Source organism: Apium graveolens, chromosome 10 (genome assembly GCF_009905375.1).
Source record: "Apium graveolens cultivar Ventura chromosome 10, ASM990537v1, whole genome shotgun sequence".
In the NCBI taxonomy this organism is placed as follows: Eukaryota; Viridiplantae; Streptophyta; class Magnoliopsida; order Apiales; family Apiaceae; genus Apium; species Apium graveolens.
In genome coordinates, this window is record NC_133656.1 from 210,586,416 (window position 1) to 210,602,298 (window position 15,883).

The 15,883-nt window shown below is 36.0% G+C and overlaps 1 protein-coding gene and 1 long non-coding RNA gene across 5 annotated transcripts in view; one reads left to right on the forward strand and one right to left on the reverse strand.

Moving 5' to 3' along the window:
- LOC141693843 (protein SHOOT GRAVITROPISM 6) overlaps nt 1-4,233 on the forward strand; it is a 30,069-nt gene extending 25,836 nt beyond the window's left edge. For all 4 annotated transcript variants that reach the window (XM_074499019.1, XM_074499020.1, XM_074499021.1 and 1 more), the window contains 9 exons: nt 842-947; nt 1,366-1,479; nt 1,563-1,637; nt 1,802-1,900; nt 2,607-2,678; nt 2,750-2,835; nt 2,940-3,033; nt 3,135-3,242; nt 3,663-4,233. In XM_074499019.1, coding sequence (XP_074355120.1) covers nt 842-947; nt 1,366-1,479; nt 1,563-1,637; nt 1,802-1,900; nt 2,607-2,678; nt 2,750-2,835; nt 2,940-3,033; nt 3,135-3,242; nt 3,663-3,842 — 934 coding nt within the window. In that variant the 3' untranslated portion in view covers nt 3,843-4,233. The remainder of the gene's footprint in view (nt 1-841; nt 948-1,365; nt 1,480-1,562; nt 1,638-1,801; nt 1,901-2,606; nt 2,679-2,749; nt 2,836-2,939; nt 3,034-3,134; nt 3,243-3,662) is intronic.
- A 121-nt stretch (nt 4,234-4,354) lies between these two features.
- LOC141693844 (uncharacterized) lies at nt 4,355-5,873 on the reverse strand. Its single transcript, XR_012563292.1, has 3 exons — nt 5,473-5,873; nt 5,094-5,362; nt 4,355-4,998 (listed from the first exon to the last, which is right to left on the reverse strand). It is a non-coding gene; the product is annotated as an uncharacterized LOC141693844 (long non-coding RNA).
- Between the last annotated feature and the right edge of the window lie 10,010 nt (nt 5,874-15,883).

A 15,883-nucleotide genomic window follows, 5' to 3' on the forward strand; every position in this document is an offset into this window, starting at 1 on the left:
CTGGTAGTTGTACAAATGTTATATCTACTGATGCAGTTCAACAGTTGGGTTTAACAGAGGCCTCATCCTAAGACTTACTCCGACATAAGATGGATTGACAATACAAGCCTGCGAGTTCGGGTACGATGTTCGGTGAGACTTACAGTTGGGAAGTTTTAGGACAACGTTTTGAGTGATGTCTTGCCTGTCAAACTCTGCAACATTATTCTAGGACGTCCATGGATTTCCGATGGTGATACACATCATACTGCTCGCCCTGACACTTATTCTGTTGTCAAAGGAGGCACCACTTATACTCTTACTTGTGCTCACTCTCATGTGCCAATCGTACAACAGTCTTTGGTACTTTATTGTGGTCCTTCTGGTCTTATTAACTTGACGGAATCGAGTTCTTTTCAGTGGAGGAAAAATTGATGCAGGACAGGCCATTAAGAAGCCCAAAGAAACTATTTGGGAACCGTGTTTTAGGCTTTGGAAGTCCATTAGTGAATATTCTAGAATTACTAATTATATTAATAATGATCTATCAAAACAGGAATAGTTATTTTTTTTAGTTGAATTATATGAACTGAATCTGCGGATTTGTGGTGTTTCTTGCCAATTCTATGCGGAGATAGGTATTCAGTCCTTGTTTAACCCTGTCCTACATCAAGTTTTCTTGTCTTTCATGTATTTGTAAACATGTTAACCCTTGTTCTTCTACCTTTGATTGTGAAATGGTTTCCTTTGTAGTCTACTCCCACTAATAGATACTGTTGAATTGATATTTGTATTTGTTAGATTTTGTGAAATTGTTCCTAGGCATGCTTTACAGTTTGTTTTTTAAAATATCTTCACGCAGTGAGGGTTTGGGTTCTTTATTGGAGGAGATAGTTGAAGCATTATGCCACCATGTGTCAGATGACTCTCCCACTGTTCGGCGCCTTTGTCTTAGGGGATTAGTGCAGGTTTATGTCTTCCTTTTTTCCACACACACACACACATATATATGTATAGACAGATAGATAGATAGACAGACAGATAGATAGATAGATAGATTATGTGTAATTTAACATGTGCATTATTCGTTTCAGTGATTCAAAACTAATTTTTTTCAAAATACCCTTTTGCATTTCTCCCGTGTAATCTGTTATTGGTTTCAGAAAAGCTCGATTGTATTTATGCGTTGCTTTGTGAGTGCACATTTTTTAAAGCTACAACCATCAGTTAAAGTTTCCAGTGTTGTATATCAAATTTGAGCATTTCTAACATATACTAGTGTTAGGACCTAAATCAACCAAGATGGACTTCTGCATGCCTTTGCTCTAATCTGATACTGATATAACTGATATTCTTGACATTTTTGTATATCACTTGGGTTTGCAGATGTCGTCCATCCATGTCAACCAGTACACAACTCAGGTTCTTGGTGTGATTTTAGCTTTGCTAGATGACTTGAATGAATCTGTACAGTTAACTGCAGTGTCATGCTTGCTAATGGTATATCTTATGCCTAATGTACTTTGCACACGCATCTTCAACAAATTATGCAGGTAGTAACAATTGAATGTTAAACTTTGTAGGTTCTTGATTCTTCACCCATTGATGCTGTAGAACCAATTTTGCTTAGCCTTTCTGTTCGACTTCGCAGTCTTCAAGTAGGATCTTCAAACCTTAACCATATTTCCATAAAAAATTATATCCCTCTTTTAAGGTGTTATCACCTTAATTGTAACTGCGTTACTGCCTCGGCAATTCAAGTATTGGTGGTTGGGATAATTCGTAGGGAATGTTTGTAACGTAACATACATAATCTAAACAGGTGTCCATGAACATGAAAATAAGAGCCAATGCCTTTGCAGCCTTCGGAACACTTAGCAAATACGGGATTGGGGAATTACGCGAGCCTTTTGTTGAGCAGGTTTTCTTTTCTTGCCATACTATGCATTTGTTGGAGAGTTAATTGTATTTGTATATCCCTATTTTGCGTGAAAGTCACGTAGTACAGCTACTTTCATTCTTGATAATTAATGAACTCCATATTTAAAAATGTTCCACTTTGTATTTCTTTTGGCCTCTTCCCTCCAAACCGGAAATGGTGTAATCTGTGAGGGTAGTTTTTGACTTTGAGCCAGTAAACATTTATGAGAAAACTGCGGCATCTACCATGCCCATACTATAATCACCTTTGACTGTCCAGTACTCAACAAATAATTTATACAAATATCTTGTTATGGTTTGCACAAAATATAAAGAAAAGAAATTGAATTAAGAAAAGGGTCGGTAAGAGATGAGTGAGAACTGAGATAGACTCATTATCTGATTGTAGATGATTTTTTATTCGTAAGATTAGAAGGTTACTTATTATTAGTGTTTTAGAATGGAAGAAGCTGGAAGGGATGCAAAGTAGATTGGCCTCGGACCTAGGGGATTAATAGTCGAGTGTAAAAGTGTGTGCTAAATTGGTTTCAGCCAAAATACAAGGATGTAAAGTGCAATTATATTTTTACATAATCTTGTGATTACTTGAAAACTTTTGGTGCTACTGTTTGTGTCTTTTTTTATTTCATAATCTTCTTAATTTGGGCATAAAATAGAATAAGAAAGCTCTCAATTATGTACTCTAGGTGCATGCCGTCTTCCCACGCTTGGTCCTACATCTTCACGATGAAGATCGCAGTGTTCGACAAGCTTGCCAGGTAATTACATTATAGCAAGCTCATTTCAGCTACTCGGGCTTCATCTGAACATAAATCATTCTTAATCATAGAATACCCTTAAGAGAGTTGCTGATCTAGTTGGAATGGAGGAAATGACTGTGTTATTTAGCACACATCGTATCAGCTCTGACCACCGGTAAAAAAATTGATAATTCTTTATGTAAAATAATCTTGTGTACTTTGTATTTTGGTTCTGTGTGCTATAAAATACGATGGAATGCTTACTGATTCATTTTTCAGAACTGATTACGAAGATTTTCTCAGAGATATTGCAAAACAGATAACTCAGAACCTAGCTTCCAGAAGCAGTACTTACATGGCTTCAATTGTCCAGGTTCCTAACCTAATTATATAATGAATATATTTGTGAACATTGTTTTAGTGTTCTATCTATGCAGAATGATATTATAATTGATTGAACTTCTCGAAAAGCAGGCTTTTGATGCTCCTTGGCCTGTTATTCAAGCAAATGCCATTTACTTGTCAAGTAGCATGCTTGCTCTCTCGGATGATAACCACATCTCTGCTCTTTATAGTAGTCAGGTTGGTTGAAGATATAATGCACAATAGTGTACATGGCATGTGGTTTTATTTAATATATAAAGCTACTGCAGTTCGATTAGCAAAAAAACAAAAGGAAAAGAAAAGAAACTACCGCAGTTCTAAATTTAATAAAAACCACATAAAGTTAACCATTATATCACAAATTACCACCTATTCATAGCTTCTGCTTAGAGGCACATGTGATCCGATCAGCTTTGAACATGACCTAATCAAAACAATAAACTGGCAACGAGGTCACATAAAGAGACATCAATCTTCGCTGGATTCTTCTTGTCTAGGTTGAAATTGCATTTAGTTGTATAAATGGCCAGGCATGGTGTATTTTGCTGTAATGAAGAAATACATTTACTATTTATTTGTTAAACCAAATATGATATATAGAACATCGTTTCATTTTAGGTTTTCAGTATTTTGGTGGGCCAAAGCAGTCAGTCTGCAGATGAAATTGTAAGAGCGACCTGCAATTCAGCCATAGGTTTGTTACTAAAGGCTACAAATTCAACCTCATGGAAAAATGCTAGGCTCGATCGGTTGGAATCGTCTCGAAACAGCCAAGAATCAGACTCTTCCAGAATGTAACAATGTGCATAATGATTGATGAAATTCTGTACAAATTTTGAGTGCTGAGTGAAATTAACTACTGTTGGGGTCCCATTCGGCCATGTATGGCTAGGTTGTTTTGACATGTACAAATTATAGTTGTATATGATGCTCTGCATCTCTGTTTTGATGTAGTAGAATGTACTAATGTAGTAGAGTTGCAGATAATGAAGCTCTGTAAATGTTTACATGTACGGGGCTGTACAGCTGTGAGGCATAGGTTCAATAGTTTGAAGGGTTGCCAGGCGTGTCCCGGCACTTTTGGTTCTTCCAAAAACATGTTGTAGGGAGATATCATATCCCAACCTGTAAAGTACTTAAAGGAGGATAGAAAAAAGAGAGAGAAAAAGTACATGCGTATGTTAAAATATATACATGTTTTTGATAGCGAAATTTAAGGGTTGAAAATTGTTTTTTGCAAAGTAGGCATCCAGTTTTATTTTTAAATGAAAGGTGGAGGTAGTAAAATGCAATTAACTCTTTATATATTGAATTAAAATTCTCTCAGCAATCCTGACAAATGAAAAGTAGTAAGTCCTCAAACAGATATTTAATCTATAATTAAACACTGATGCATGCATTCTCTTCTGATGAATAATAAAGCCTCCTTGGATTCGTTTACATGCATTCTCTTCTGATGAATAATAAAGTCTCCTTAGATTCGTTTAATTTAATACTAGCATTTGGTCGACATTCAAATCCAGAAAGTACCAATGCTGCTGCACTCCAGGAAAGAAGAGGTACTTGGCACTTGAAAGTCTCACGTTTACCTTCACATAGCACTGTAACCTCTGCTTCAATTCTGCATTGATCAGCAACTATATATCCTTTTTTATTATTTTTTATTATCTTGTAGCTGCATTAGACACTACAGGTTTAGTCAATCTTTAAGATATACATGTGAGCAAGAAAGGGCCATTAACAAATAAGAATAGTGATTAAAAAATTAAAAACAAATATGTAATTACTTTTAAATTGTTTATGATTCTGTTTGAACTGGTCATTGAGTGTTAGCTTGTACTTGGCTTTTACTCTGTGCTCAGTCGTCGTACTTTGAGAATCCACAGACACCAAAAACATGGACATACTGAAACCTTTAAGTTTCCCGTTGCCTTCCGGACATAGCCAAAGCTTCCTGCACCGAAAGCATTTTATTTTTAATTGACTGACGGAAAAGGTGTTATTAAGATAAATCAAGCACCATGTTTTTGAGAGCATTTATGTAGTTACCATTTAAATCCTCCGACAACAAATTCTTCAGAATAACTGTTCTCCCCCAACTCTGAAAAATCACTTGTATTTACCAGATACATCGGCAACTTTTGATATTGAGTGATATTCACCAAGAGCACTCGAGCCTTGAGATAAAAATACTTCCACTCCAAAGAAGAAAGTGTGGTTCACTAGAAAACCATTCGTAGGTTCTTCCAAAGCTTCTAAGTTTATGAACTTGTCAAAACCCCATTCACATTTTAGCCTGTCAAAACGTCTTGCTCTCCCTACAAATTACAAGCGTACACCATAGAGTTCCAGATCAAATTACTTTGCTGACTCTATTTTAGAACCAGGCAAAAGTTGTAAAAACTTGAAAATGGTTTGCTATGCATACCTTGAACGGTTACATAAATTCCTCGAATTTGGTCAAACAAAAAGAACTTGAAAACAGCATTAACACCCATACCGGGAGTTAAACTACTCGTGCTCTCCAACATCAGGTATACAGACAAATGATCATCCTTGCCACCATTATTTCCATTTGGAAACAATACAATCTTCCTGTACTCATAAGCATGCCTTAAGTCCAGCTTCGAAGTACAAGATCTAGTGCATGCATACTATAAAATCGGGCCGATCCGACGAATGAGATAACATACAGACTGATGTAGCTTAGTTTCGAAAAATTGACAAATTTTTAGACTGTTTTTTATAAAATAATACGAAAATAGCCTACTTGGCAAACTTGGCCAATTTTGGTCTTTTGAACCTGCCGTCAGGGCATTAGGATTTACAAGAACCATGAATGCGTAATATTATATTTTTAATAAATTATGCTGCTTATTTCACTCTCACGATACCCGGTGAAATTTGCGTATCCCAACAAAATACTTTACAGCCACTTGCGTATCCTTTAACAATATCCGATATTTATATCTTGGATCCTAATTTGATAGATTTTAATTTTTTAGGGTTCAATAACCCCTTTTGGGGAGTACATTACACCTCTAAAAAATGCGTATTATAACTTAATATATATGAAAATACTCCTTTCTTATATGCTTAATCTATTTTTTTAAAAAAAATTATTACACATTACACTAATGTAGAATGCGTGTTAGCAATCACTACATTACTATATGTGTATTACATTTTTATGGTTAGTTATACTCTTTCAGAGAATGCGTTGGGCTTACCCAAGTAAGCAATGCGTGAAATTCGAAGGCTCAACAGAATTAGTTAAAGTGCAACTGTTCACAAATGAGACAGTCTCTTTTGTCTTAGCAAATGAGACAGATACTATATATTCAGCAGAATGTAAGTTGCAGAAATATAAACATGCAATGCTAGAAATATGTTAATGCAAGAACACCAAATCTTTTCACTTGGTTCGGCCCCTATACCTAGTCTATGGCCTACATCCAAGTCCCCATGCCAACTAGCATAGAGAATGTATTATATCCACTTAAATAAAGTACTTACAAACTTTCCTTGATTACAATCTTGGCCCTGAATGAAAGAACCCTTTCCCTAGCACACAGCTACTTGGCCTTGATATTGTAATCAATATTCCCACAACCCGGGACAAGTGATACAATACACCTTCCTTTCAAATTCAAAGATAATAATGTGAAAGATTACAACTCGACTATAAACTCTTAATTAACTGGATAATCAATGAATGTAATTAAGAGGATGTTTTTCTCAGAAAGATATAAGATGGAAAGTGCAGAGAGTTGTGTTTCTGAAAAACATCAAGTCGGTTTATATAGAAAACGTGTAACGGATATAATGGATTTCAAAACTCTTTTAAAGATAATAAAAGATAAGATTAGGTTTGAAATATTTGAATGTGTAAAACAAGTAATCCGTTAGAATTGTTTCTTGAAAGAGATAAACCTGAGAGAGATAAGGAATTTGAAATATGTTAGGTTTATCTAAGATAGAGTTTGTTTTGAAAAGATAAGTCAAAGGTTATCCAGTTAACTAAGTTAACATTAAACAAAACTCTAATACTTATCTAACTAACTAACAATCTGATTTGTTGTAGACTTCTTCAATGCATCATCAGAAATCACGGATTAACATTCTCCCCCTTTTATGATGATGCCAAGGGTAAAGAAGTGTTATGCTCCCCCTATAAAATACACTTTAATCTCATGTTGCAATATGTTAGATAGTAACAGTGTATATATGCAACAATCAGTTGATAAACATGAGAATATGCAAATGAAACATATGACTAATCAAATGAGACAGGTAAACAAATGGGACAGCAAATAAGATTAAAAACCAAGGTTAAAAACCAAGATTAAAAACCAAGCACTCAACAGTACTTAAAGTTATAAAACCTTAAATATTTAATCCAGCACATAAACCAGTGCTATCCAACCTATCCAACCGATCAACAGATAATTAAACCAAGTATCAAGAAAACAAACCAACACATTAAACAAACACACAATCGTCTTAAATCAAACCAACACATTAAAAAAATTCTCCCCCTCAACATCATAAAAGGCGGGTAAAGGAACTAGTCAGAATCATCAACATCAACAGGAGCAGATTCTCGAGTCTTTCGCTTTCCCTTGTTGTGGTAAACTGGAGACGCACCATACTCGGAGAACAGTTTGTCTAACTTGCCTTCATCTGGAGCTTTCCCATCTCTCTTGCGAAGCCATTCCAGAATATACGAACGATATTCAGCACGAGTCATCCCAAAAGCTTCAGGTGGAGGAACTGCAGGCAGGGGCAAAGGGGAAGTAATCTCGGCTAGAGTCATATCACCAAGCCAGTCCTTCTTCTGGTGCCATGGCATGCTACGGGTAGAGACATGCTGAGATATGTACTTGGTTTCTGTACCAAGTTTATAGAAGAGCTTGACAAATTCTTCCTCCCACGCCTTGGCAGTGGTAACCATCCCCTCATGAAGCACACCAAATTCAAAATCTATATCCCTACTCACCTTCTTATCATGGACATGTAAAATCTCCAACTTAGCATTTATTGATTCAAGAGAAGCAGTAACAGATTTATTAAACATCTCATAGGAGGCACGCATCATACTTACTTGAGAAGTCAAGGATGCCAGGGACTTAATAGAAGCAAACTGGGTTTTAAGAGACTCTAAAAGTTTGTTGTTTTCAGAAACTTTTGACAACAACGAATTCAACAAAACAGAATCCTCTTGATCAGGATCAGACATATAATGAGGAGACTCAGGAAACGAACCAAACGACTTATGACCCTCACCAAAAATAAGAACACCAGACTCAATAATCTCAATATTATTAGCAGACAGGACAGACAGATCAAACATAGTAGACACTGGCTCAGTTCTATCATCATCAGAAATAATAGAAAAATGTCTAAAGATCTTTGTCAACAAAGCAGGAAAAGACAAGTTCATAGATTCATGAGACGCACAATGACTCATGTATTTGATAATCAACGAAGCAATATCACAAGGAGTTTTAGTCATGAAAACCGAAATTAAAACAACATCTTGATAAGTAACACGGTCACGACCGCTCTTACGAGGCAAAAGATTTGTATGAAACAATTTAAAAAGCAATAAAGCAAGTGGAGTAAGATCATGTACCATGGGCTTAAGAGAGGTACCGATAAAGTTCTCACCAAGAATCACTTTCAGTTGTTCTTCATACTGTAATCTTGGAAACTCCATGAATGCTGCATGCGTGGTATACGGACATACACCGGAGCACGAGATACCACAAACTCGAGACAACAGATTAGCATTGAACACAATCGGAACACCTTGAACCTCAGAATAAACCATATCCTCCTTCATCATTGAGAAATTAGAATAAAATTCCCGAACCAAAGAAGGGTAAATAACATCTGGTGGGGATAAAAGAGGTTCACAACCGAGAGCGGAGAATAAATCGACAACACCCACTCGCTGAAGCAGAGAAAGATCACAAATTCGTTCTTTAAGAATGGGTTTTGACACGTTTTTAGGCTGAGAAGATTTTTCGGGTGACATTGGAGTAGAAGTATCAGGATTAGTTCTTTGACGTTTAAGAGAAGAAGATGATGGGTTAGGGGTTTTAGCGGGTTTAGATATAGATCGAGTATGAGGGGTCGACATTGTTGAAGAATAAGAGAAACGTTTGGAAAGAGGAAAAGAAAAAGAAGTTGAGATTAAATAAGACAGGAGAAGAATATGAAGAGTTAGAAGTGAGATAGAAGTAGAAAGGTGGAGTGTATCTCGAAAAACGAGAAGACACACAGAGATTGAGAAGAAACAGATGGAGTAGTCAAATCAAAGTTAAAGACTTGAAGGAAAATTCATGCAACTCGGTTCAGTTCCAAAGTTCAAGAGTCCCATCAAATAATAACATATAAAATATATAATTAAGACTGAAACACGCAAACTAATTAAACCAAACACGGTAATTAATTCACAAAAATTCATCAATAAATTCCATAGATAAATCAGCATTAAATTAATCAATTAATTAAACACTCGATTATACAATTTCAGTCATAAAGATGAATTATGCAAATAATTGACACACATAAGCTAAATAGAATGCATGCAGGGATGTAAAAATGAATTAATGAGAAATAGTGCACATACCAAGTTCACGTCTCATAAGACAAAACCGGTCTTCACCTAAAGGTTTGGTGAAAATATCTGCTCTTTGCTTATCAGTTGAGATATAAATTAACTCAATATTACCTTTTGAGACATTATCTCGCAGAAAATGGTGACGAACATCAATATGTTTAGTACGAGAATGCATAACAGGATTTTTAGAGATATTAATTGCAGAGGTATTATCACAATAAATAGGAATATTTGTATAAGAAATACCAAAATCCTGCAATGTTTGTTGCATCCACAAAATTTGAGCACAGCAACTACCAGCTGCAATGTATTCTCCTTCAGCAGTAGAAAGAGCTACAGATGTTTGTTTTTTACTGTGCCATGCAACCAAACAATCACCTAAATATTCACACGCACCACTTGTACTTTTTCTATCAACCTGTGACCCTGCATAGTCAGCATCTGAAAAACCAATTAAGTTAAAAGAAGTAGAACTAGGATAAAATATTCCAAGATCTCTAGTTCCCTTAAGATACTTAAAAATCCGTTTAACTGCATCCAGATGAGATTCTTTTGGTTGAGATTGAAAACGAGCACAAAGACAAACACTATACATAATATCAGGACGAGAAGCAGTTAAATATAATAACGAGCCGATCATACCTCGATATTTAGTAATGTCTACAGGTGTACCTTGTTCATCTTTAGTGAGCTTGACAGATGTACTCATCGGAGTAGCTTTAGCGGAAATATTTTCTAATGCAAATCTCTTAAGCAAATCATTCACATACTTACTTTGATGTATGAAAATGCCTGCAGCAGATTGGTTAATTTGCAAGCCTAGAAAATATTGCAATTCACCCATTAAACTCATATCAAATTCTTTATGCATGCAGTTAGAAAACCACTTACACAAAGATTCATCAGTTGATCCAAACACAATATCATCTACATAAACCTGTACTAATAGAAAATGATGGCGTTTATGAAAAATAAAAAGAGTTGGATCGAGTGTACCACGAGTGAAACCATTCTTTAGCAAAAACTGACTGAGACGCTCATACCAACATCGAGGGGACTGTCTCAATCCATAAACAGACTTTTTGAGCTTGTAGACATAGTGTGGATATTTTTCATGAATGAAACCTGGAGGCTGCTTCAAATAAACTTCTTCCTTAAGATGACCATTTAAAAATGCGCTTTTAACATCCATTTGGTAAAGCTTGAATCCTTTGTGAGCTGCAAATGCCATTAGAATCCGAATAGCTTCGAGACGTGCTACAGGGGCATATGTCTCGTCGAAATCAATTCCTTCCTGTTGATTGTATCCCTGAGCCACCAAGCGAGCTTTATTCCGAATAATGTTACCATCTTCATCCTTCTTGTTCTTGAAAACCCAACGAGTACCGATGACTTTTGCATTAGAAGGAGGAGAGACAAGTTCCCAGACTTGACATCGTTCAAACTGGTTCAATTCTTCTTGCATGGCAACCGACCAACATTCATTTGCAACAGCTTCTTGAGCATTTTTCGGTTCAAATTCAGCAACAAAAGCACAGAATGCACATAAGTTATGAAGCCTGCTTCGCGTAGAAATCCCTTGATCTAAATCAGTAAGAAGATTATCTGGTGGATGATTCTTCACAGTCCTAGAAGATTTAGGAAGTTGAATATTACTCATCTCTTCCTCATTAGAATTGTCTGCCTGGAAATGAATCGGAGTTGTCTCATTCAAAAGAGACTGCCTCATTTCCGCTTGTGAAGATTTATCCAGAGGAGTAACAGAATTCACATTTGAAATACTATCAGGAGTCTTTGGAGAACCAGAAGATTCATCTGAAGCTTGAGTAGATCCCAAAGAATTATCAGAAGACTGAGATGGACCTGGAGAGTCTTTACTGCTTGATTTGTCAAAATGAGACTGACTCTTTTCAGAATGAGACTGTCTCATTTGGGAATGAGACGATAGATCCGCAACATCTTCTTCAATTTGAGATATCTTCAAGGCAGATTCATTAAATGTAATGTTGATAGATTCTTCAACTTTGAGCTTGATAGAATTATAAACTCTATAGGCCTTGCTTGTAGTAGAATATCCCAAGAAAATTCCTTCCGTAGACTTAGCATCAAATTTTCCTCTAGTGTTCTGTGTATCTAAGATAAAACATTTTGAACCAAATACTCGAAAATAACTGATGTTAGGCGTTTTATTCTTAAGCAATTCATAAGGAGTTTTAAGCAAAATAGGACGAATAAGCACTCTATTTAATACATAACAGGAAGTGTTTACCGCTTCTGCCCAGAATTTACGCGGCAGATTACTTTCATGAAGAAGAGTACGAGCAGTTTCCTGTAGAGTTCTGTTCTTGCGTTCAACAACTCCGTTTTGTTGAGGTGTACGTGGGGCAGAGAATTCATGAGTAATGCCTCTAGATTTGCAGAAAGTCACGAAATCTTTCTCAAATTCTCCTCCATGGTCACTACGAATAGTCTTGAGCTTTAAGGAATACTTAGTCTCAAGGTTAGTAATAAGATCTTTGAATTCACTAAAAGCTTCATCTTTAGTACGCAAGAATAACACCCAAGTAAAACGAGAGTAATCATCTACTATAACAAAAGCATAATTCTTACCTCCCAAACTTACATATCTTTCTGGACCAAAAAGATCTAGATGTAACAATTGCAGAGGAACAGAAGTTGATACTTTATTCTTCGCAGTAAAGGAAGTTTTCACCTGTTTTCCAAGCTGGCAAGCTGAACATGGTTCCAACTTCTTGAATTTCAGCTTTGGTAAACCTCGAACTAACTCATGTGAAGATATCTTTCGAAGTAGATCCATGTGAACATGACCAAGACGCCTATGCCAAAGATTATGTTGTTCTTGAATGGTAGCTAGACAGATTTCTTCTTGCTGTTCATCAAAATCTACCACAAAGATGTTTCCCTTTCTTTTGGCTACTAAAGCAAACTCGTTAGCTTTATTACCGATATAGCAAACATCTTTATCAAACTTAACACTATGACCAGCATCAGTTAACTGACTTACGCTAATAAGATTATATTTAAGACCATCAACTAAACGAACATTGTTAATAGCAAACTTGTCGTTACCTATGGTACCTTTACCTACAATACGTACGGTAGTGGAATCTCCAAGAGTAACTAAGCCTCCCTCTTTAGCGATTAATGAGAGAAACTTTGATTTATCTCCAGTCATGTGACGAGAGCAACCGCTATCAATAATCCACTTGTTTCGAGGAACATGGACTTTAAAACAGACCTGCAAAAGATCCTTTATCTCTTAGGTACCCATGTGACTTTGGGTCCTTGAATGTTAGTATCATAAATCTTATACAAATGCCTGTCAGATTTCTTAATCCACATTTGAACAATATTAACAGATTTATGTACAGATTTAGATCTAGTTGCTGAGTTAGTATCGTGGCCCTTAATACCACATAACCGAGATGCAGAATTGGTGTGACCAGATTTGCCACAGTCTTGACATTTTTCATAAGGCATCTTGTATTTCATAGGAGTTCTTTTGTATCCACTTTGAAAAACCTTCTTTTTGTTGGCTGATCCATACCCCAAACCTTCTTTGTCAAGAGAAGATTTCTGTTGGGCAAGTAAAGCATTCAAGGTTCCTTCTCCATGAAAGCATTTGGCTAGATCAGTTTCCAGCTGGGCAACCTTTTGCTTGAGTTCAGGAACTATGGAATCAGAGGATGCATTTGCTTCAGCAGAAAAAGTTTCCTTCTTTAATGCATCAAGACATGCATCTTTCATTTCGATCTCATTTTTGAGGTAGTTGACTTCTTCTTTCAGCTTAGAGACCTTCTCAGATAGTAGCTTATTTTCTTCTACTAAGAATTCATCTTTGATGGAATCATCAACCTCATTAAGAACCTCACTCAATGCTTGTTTAAGATAAGCATTCTTTTCTTTTAATTTTTATTTTGAGCCTGCAAGGTTAGTACATCCTGAGATATATATGAATTTCTATTAACTTGAACAGTATGTACCTCATCATTGTCACTAGAGTCAGATTCAAATCCGGCAAAGCATAGTTGAGCTAATTCATCGTCTGAGTCAATTTCCACTTCAGAATCATCATCACTCCATGTGAGTAAAGCTTTCTTTTTGGCTTTGAGCTTGTAGCAGTCCTTCTTGAAGTGACCTTTCTTTCCACACTCAAAGCATGCATCCTTGTTTTGATTATTTTTGCCTTCCTTGTTTGAACTAGGTCTGAATTCTTTCTTTGGAAATGAAGATTTCATGGGTCGTTTAGATGTATTCTTTTTGGCCAGAAATTTGTGGAACTTCTTAGTGAGAAGTGCAATCTCTTCATCAGAATCTTCAGAAGAATCACCTGCATCTGCATTAAGAGCCAGAGTTTTCTTGCGAGGAGCTTCATCTTCTTCATCATATCTGCGTAGTTGGTTCTCGAATTCTTCCAATTCACTGAAAAGTGTTAGAGTATCCATAGTTGAAAGCAGTGTTGAATCCTGCAGAATGGTAACCTTTGGAGCAAACTTCTTTGGCATTGCTCTGAGGATTTTCCTATTTATCTCAGATTGAGGAATGATCCTTTCCAGAAGTGAGATGGAATTCATTAATGTCAGAAACCTCCCTTGAGCATCTCGAACACTTTCATCTCTTTCCAACCTGAAACCTTCATAGTCACTCATTAGCATACTTAATTTTACTTCACGTACCTTAGACGTGCCTTCGTGGCTGACTTTGATCGTATCCCAAATCTGTTTGGCAGTAGTACATGCTGAAACTTTTCTTAATTCTGTAGCTACCATGCCATTGAGAAATGAGTTCATAGCTTTAGCATTGGAATTCATTGCGTTCACTTCTTCGGGAGAGAGATCCTTGAGAGATTTTGGCTTTCCTTCTTTCATAGGAATTGTGAAACCATTTTCAACAGCATCCCATTCAAATGCATCACGCTGGAGAAAGATTTTCATTCGAAACTTCCAGTCATTGTAGTTTTCAGCACCATGAAGCAGTGGTGGATAATTGTTTGAATACCTATCTGGTTGAGCCATGGATCGCTAGCAAAATAAACACTAAAAAGAGAATTAAATGCACCTGCTCTGATACCAAATGAAATTCGAAGGCTCAACAGAATTAGTTAAAGTGCAACTGTTCACAAATGAGACAGTCTCTTTTGTCTTAGCAAATGAGACATATACTATATATTCAGCAGAATGTAAGTTGCAGAAATATAAACATGCAATGCTAGAAATATGTTAATGCAAGAACACCAAATCTTTTCACTTGGTTCGGCCCCTATACCTAGTCTATGGCCTACATCCAAGTCCCCATGCCAACTAGCATAGAGAATGTATTATATCCACTTAAATAAAGTACTTACAAACTTTCCTTGATTACAATCTTGGCCCTGAATGAAAGAACCCTTTCCCTAGCACACAGCTACCTAGCACACAGCTACTTGGCCTTGATATTGTAATCAATATTCCCACAACCCGGGACAAGTGATACAATACACCTTCCTTTCAAATTCAAAGATAATAATGTGAAAGATTACAACTCGACTATAAACTCTTAATTAACTGGATAATCAATGAATGTAATTAAGAGGATGTTTTTCTCAGAAAGATATAAGATGGAAAGTGCAGAGAGTTGTGTTTCTGAAAAACATCAAGTCGGTTTATATAGAAAACGTGTAACGGATATAATGGATTTCAAAACTCTTTTAAAGATAATAAAAGATAAGATTAGGTTTGAAATATTTGAATGTGTAAAACAAGTAATCCGTTAGAATTGTTTCTTGAAAGAGATAAACCTGAGAGAGATAAGGAATTTGAAATATGTTAGGTTTATCTAAGATAGAGTTTGTTTTGAAAAGATAAGTCAAAGGTTATCCAGTTAACTAAGTTAACATTAAACAAAACTCTAATACTTATCTAACTAACTAACAATCTGATTTGTTGTAGACTTCTTCAATGCATCATCAGAAATCACGGATTAACAATGCGTAATCCACCGGCCAAAATTGGTCATCTACATGGAACAGGCTATCTATGTTAATTTGTTATGAAAAAGGTTTATTCCTGTCCTTCATCCTTTAGTTTTATACATAAATACATAAGCTGTTGAGTCCAAAAAGAAAAAGAAAGCGCCCATCACTTGGCCTAATTTGCTTAAAGATAATTAAAACATGCAAGCAAGTAAAAAAGAAGGATATTATACAAAAAAG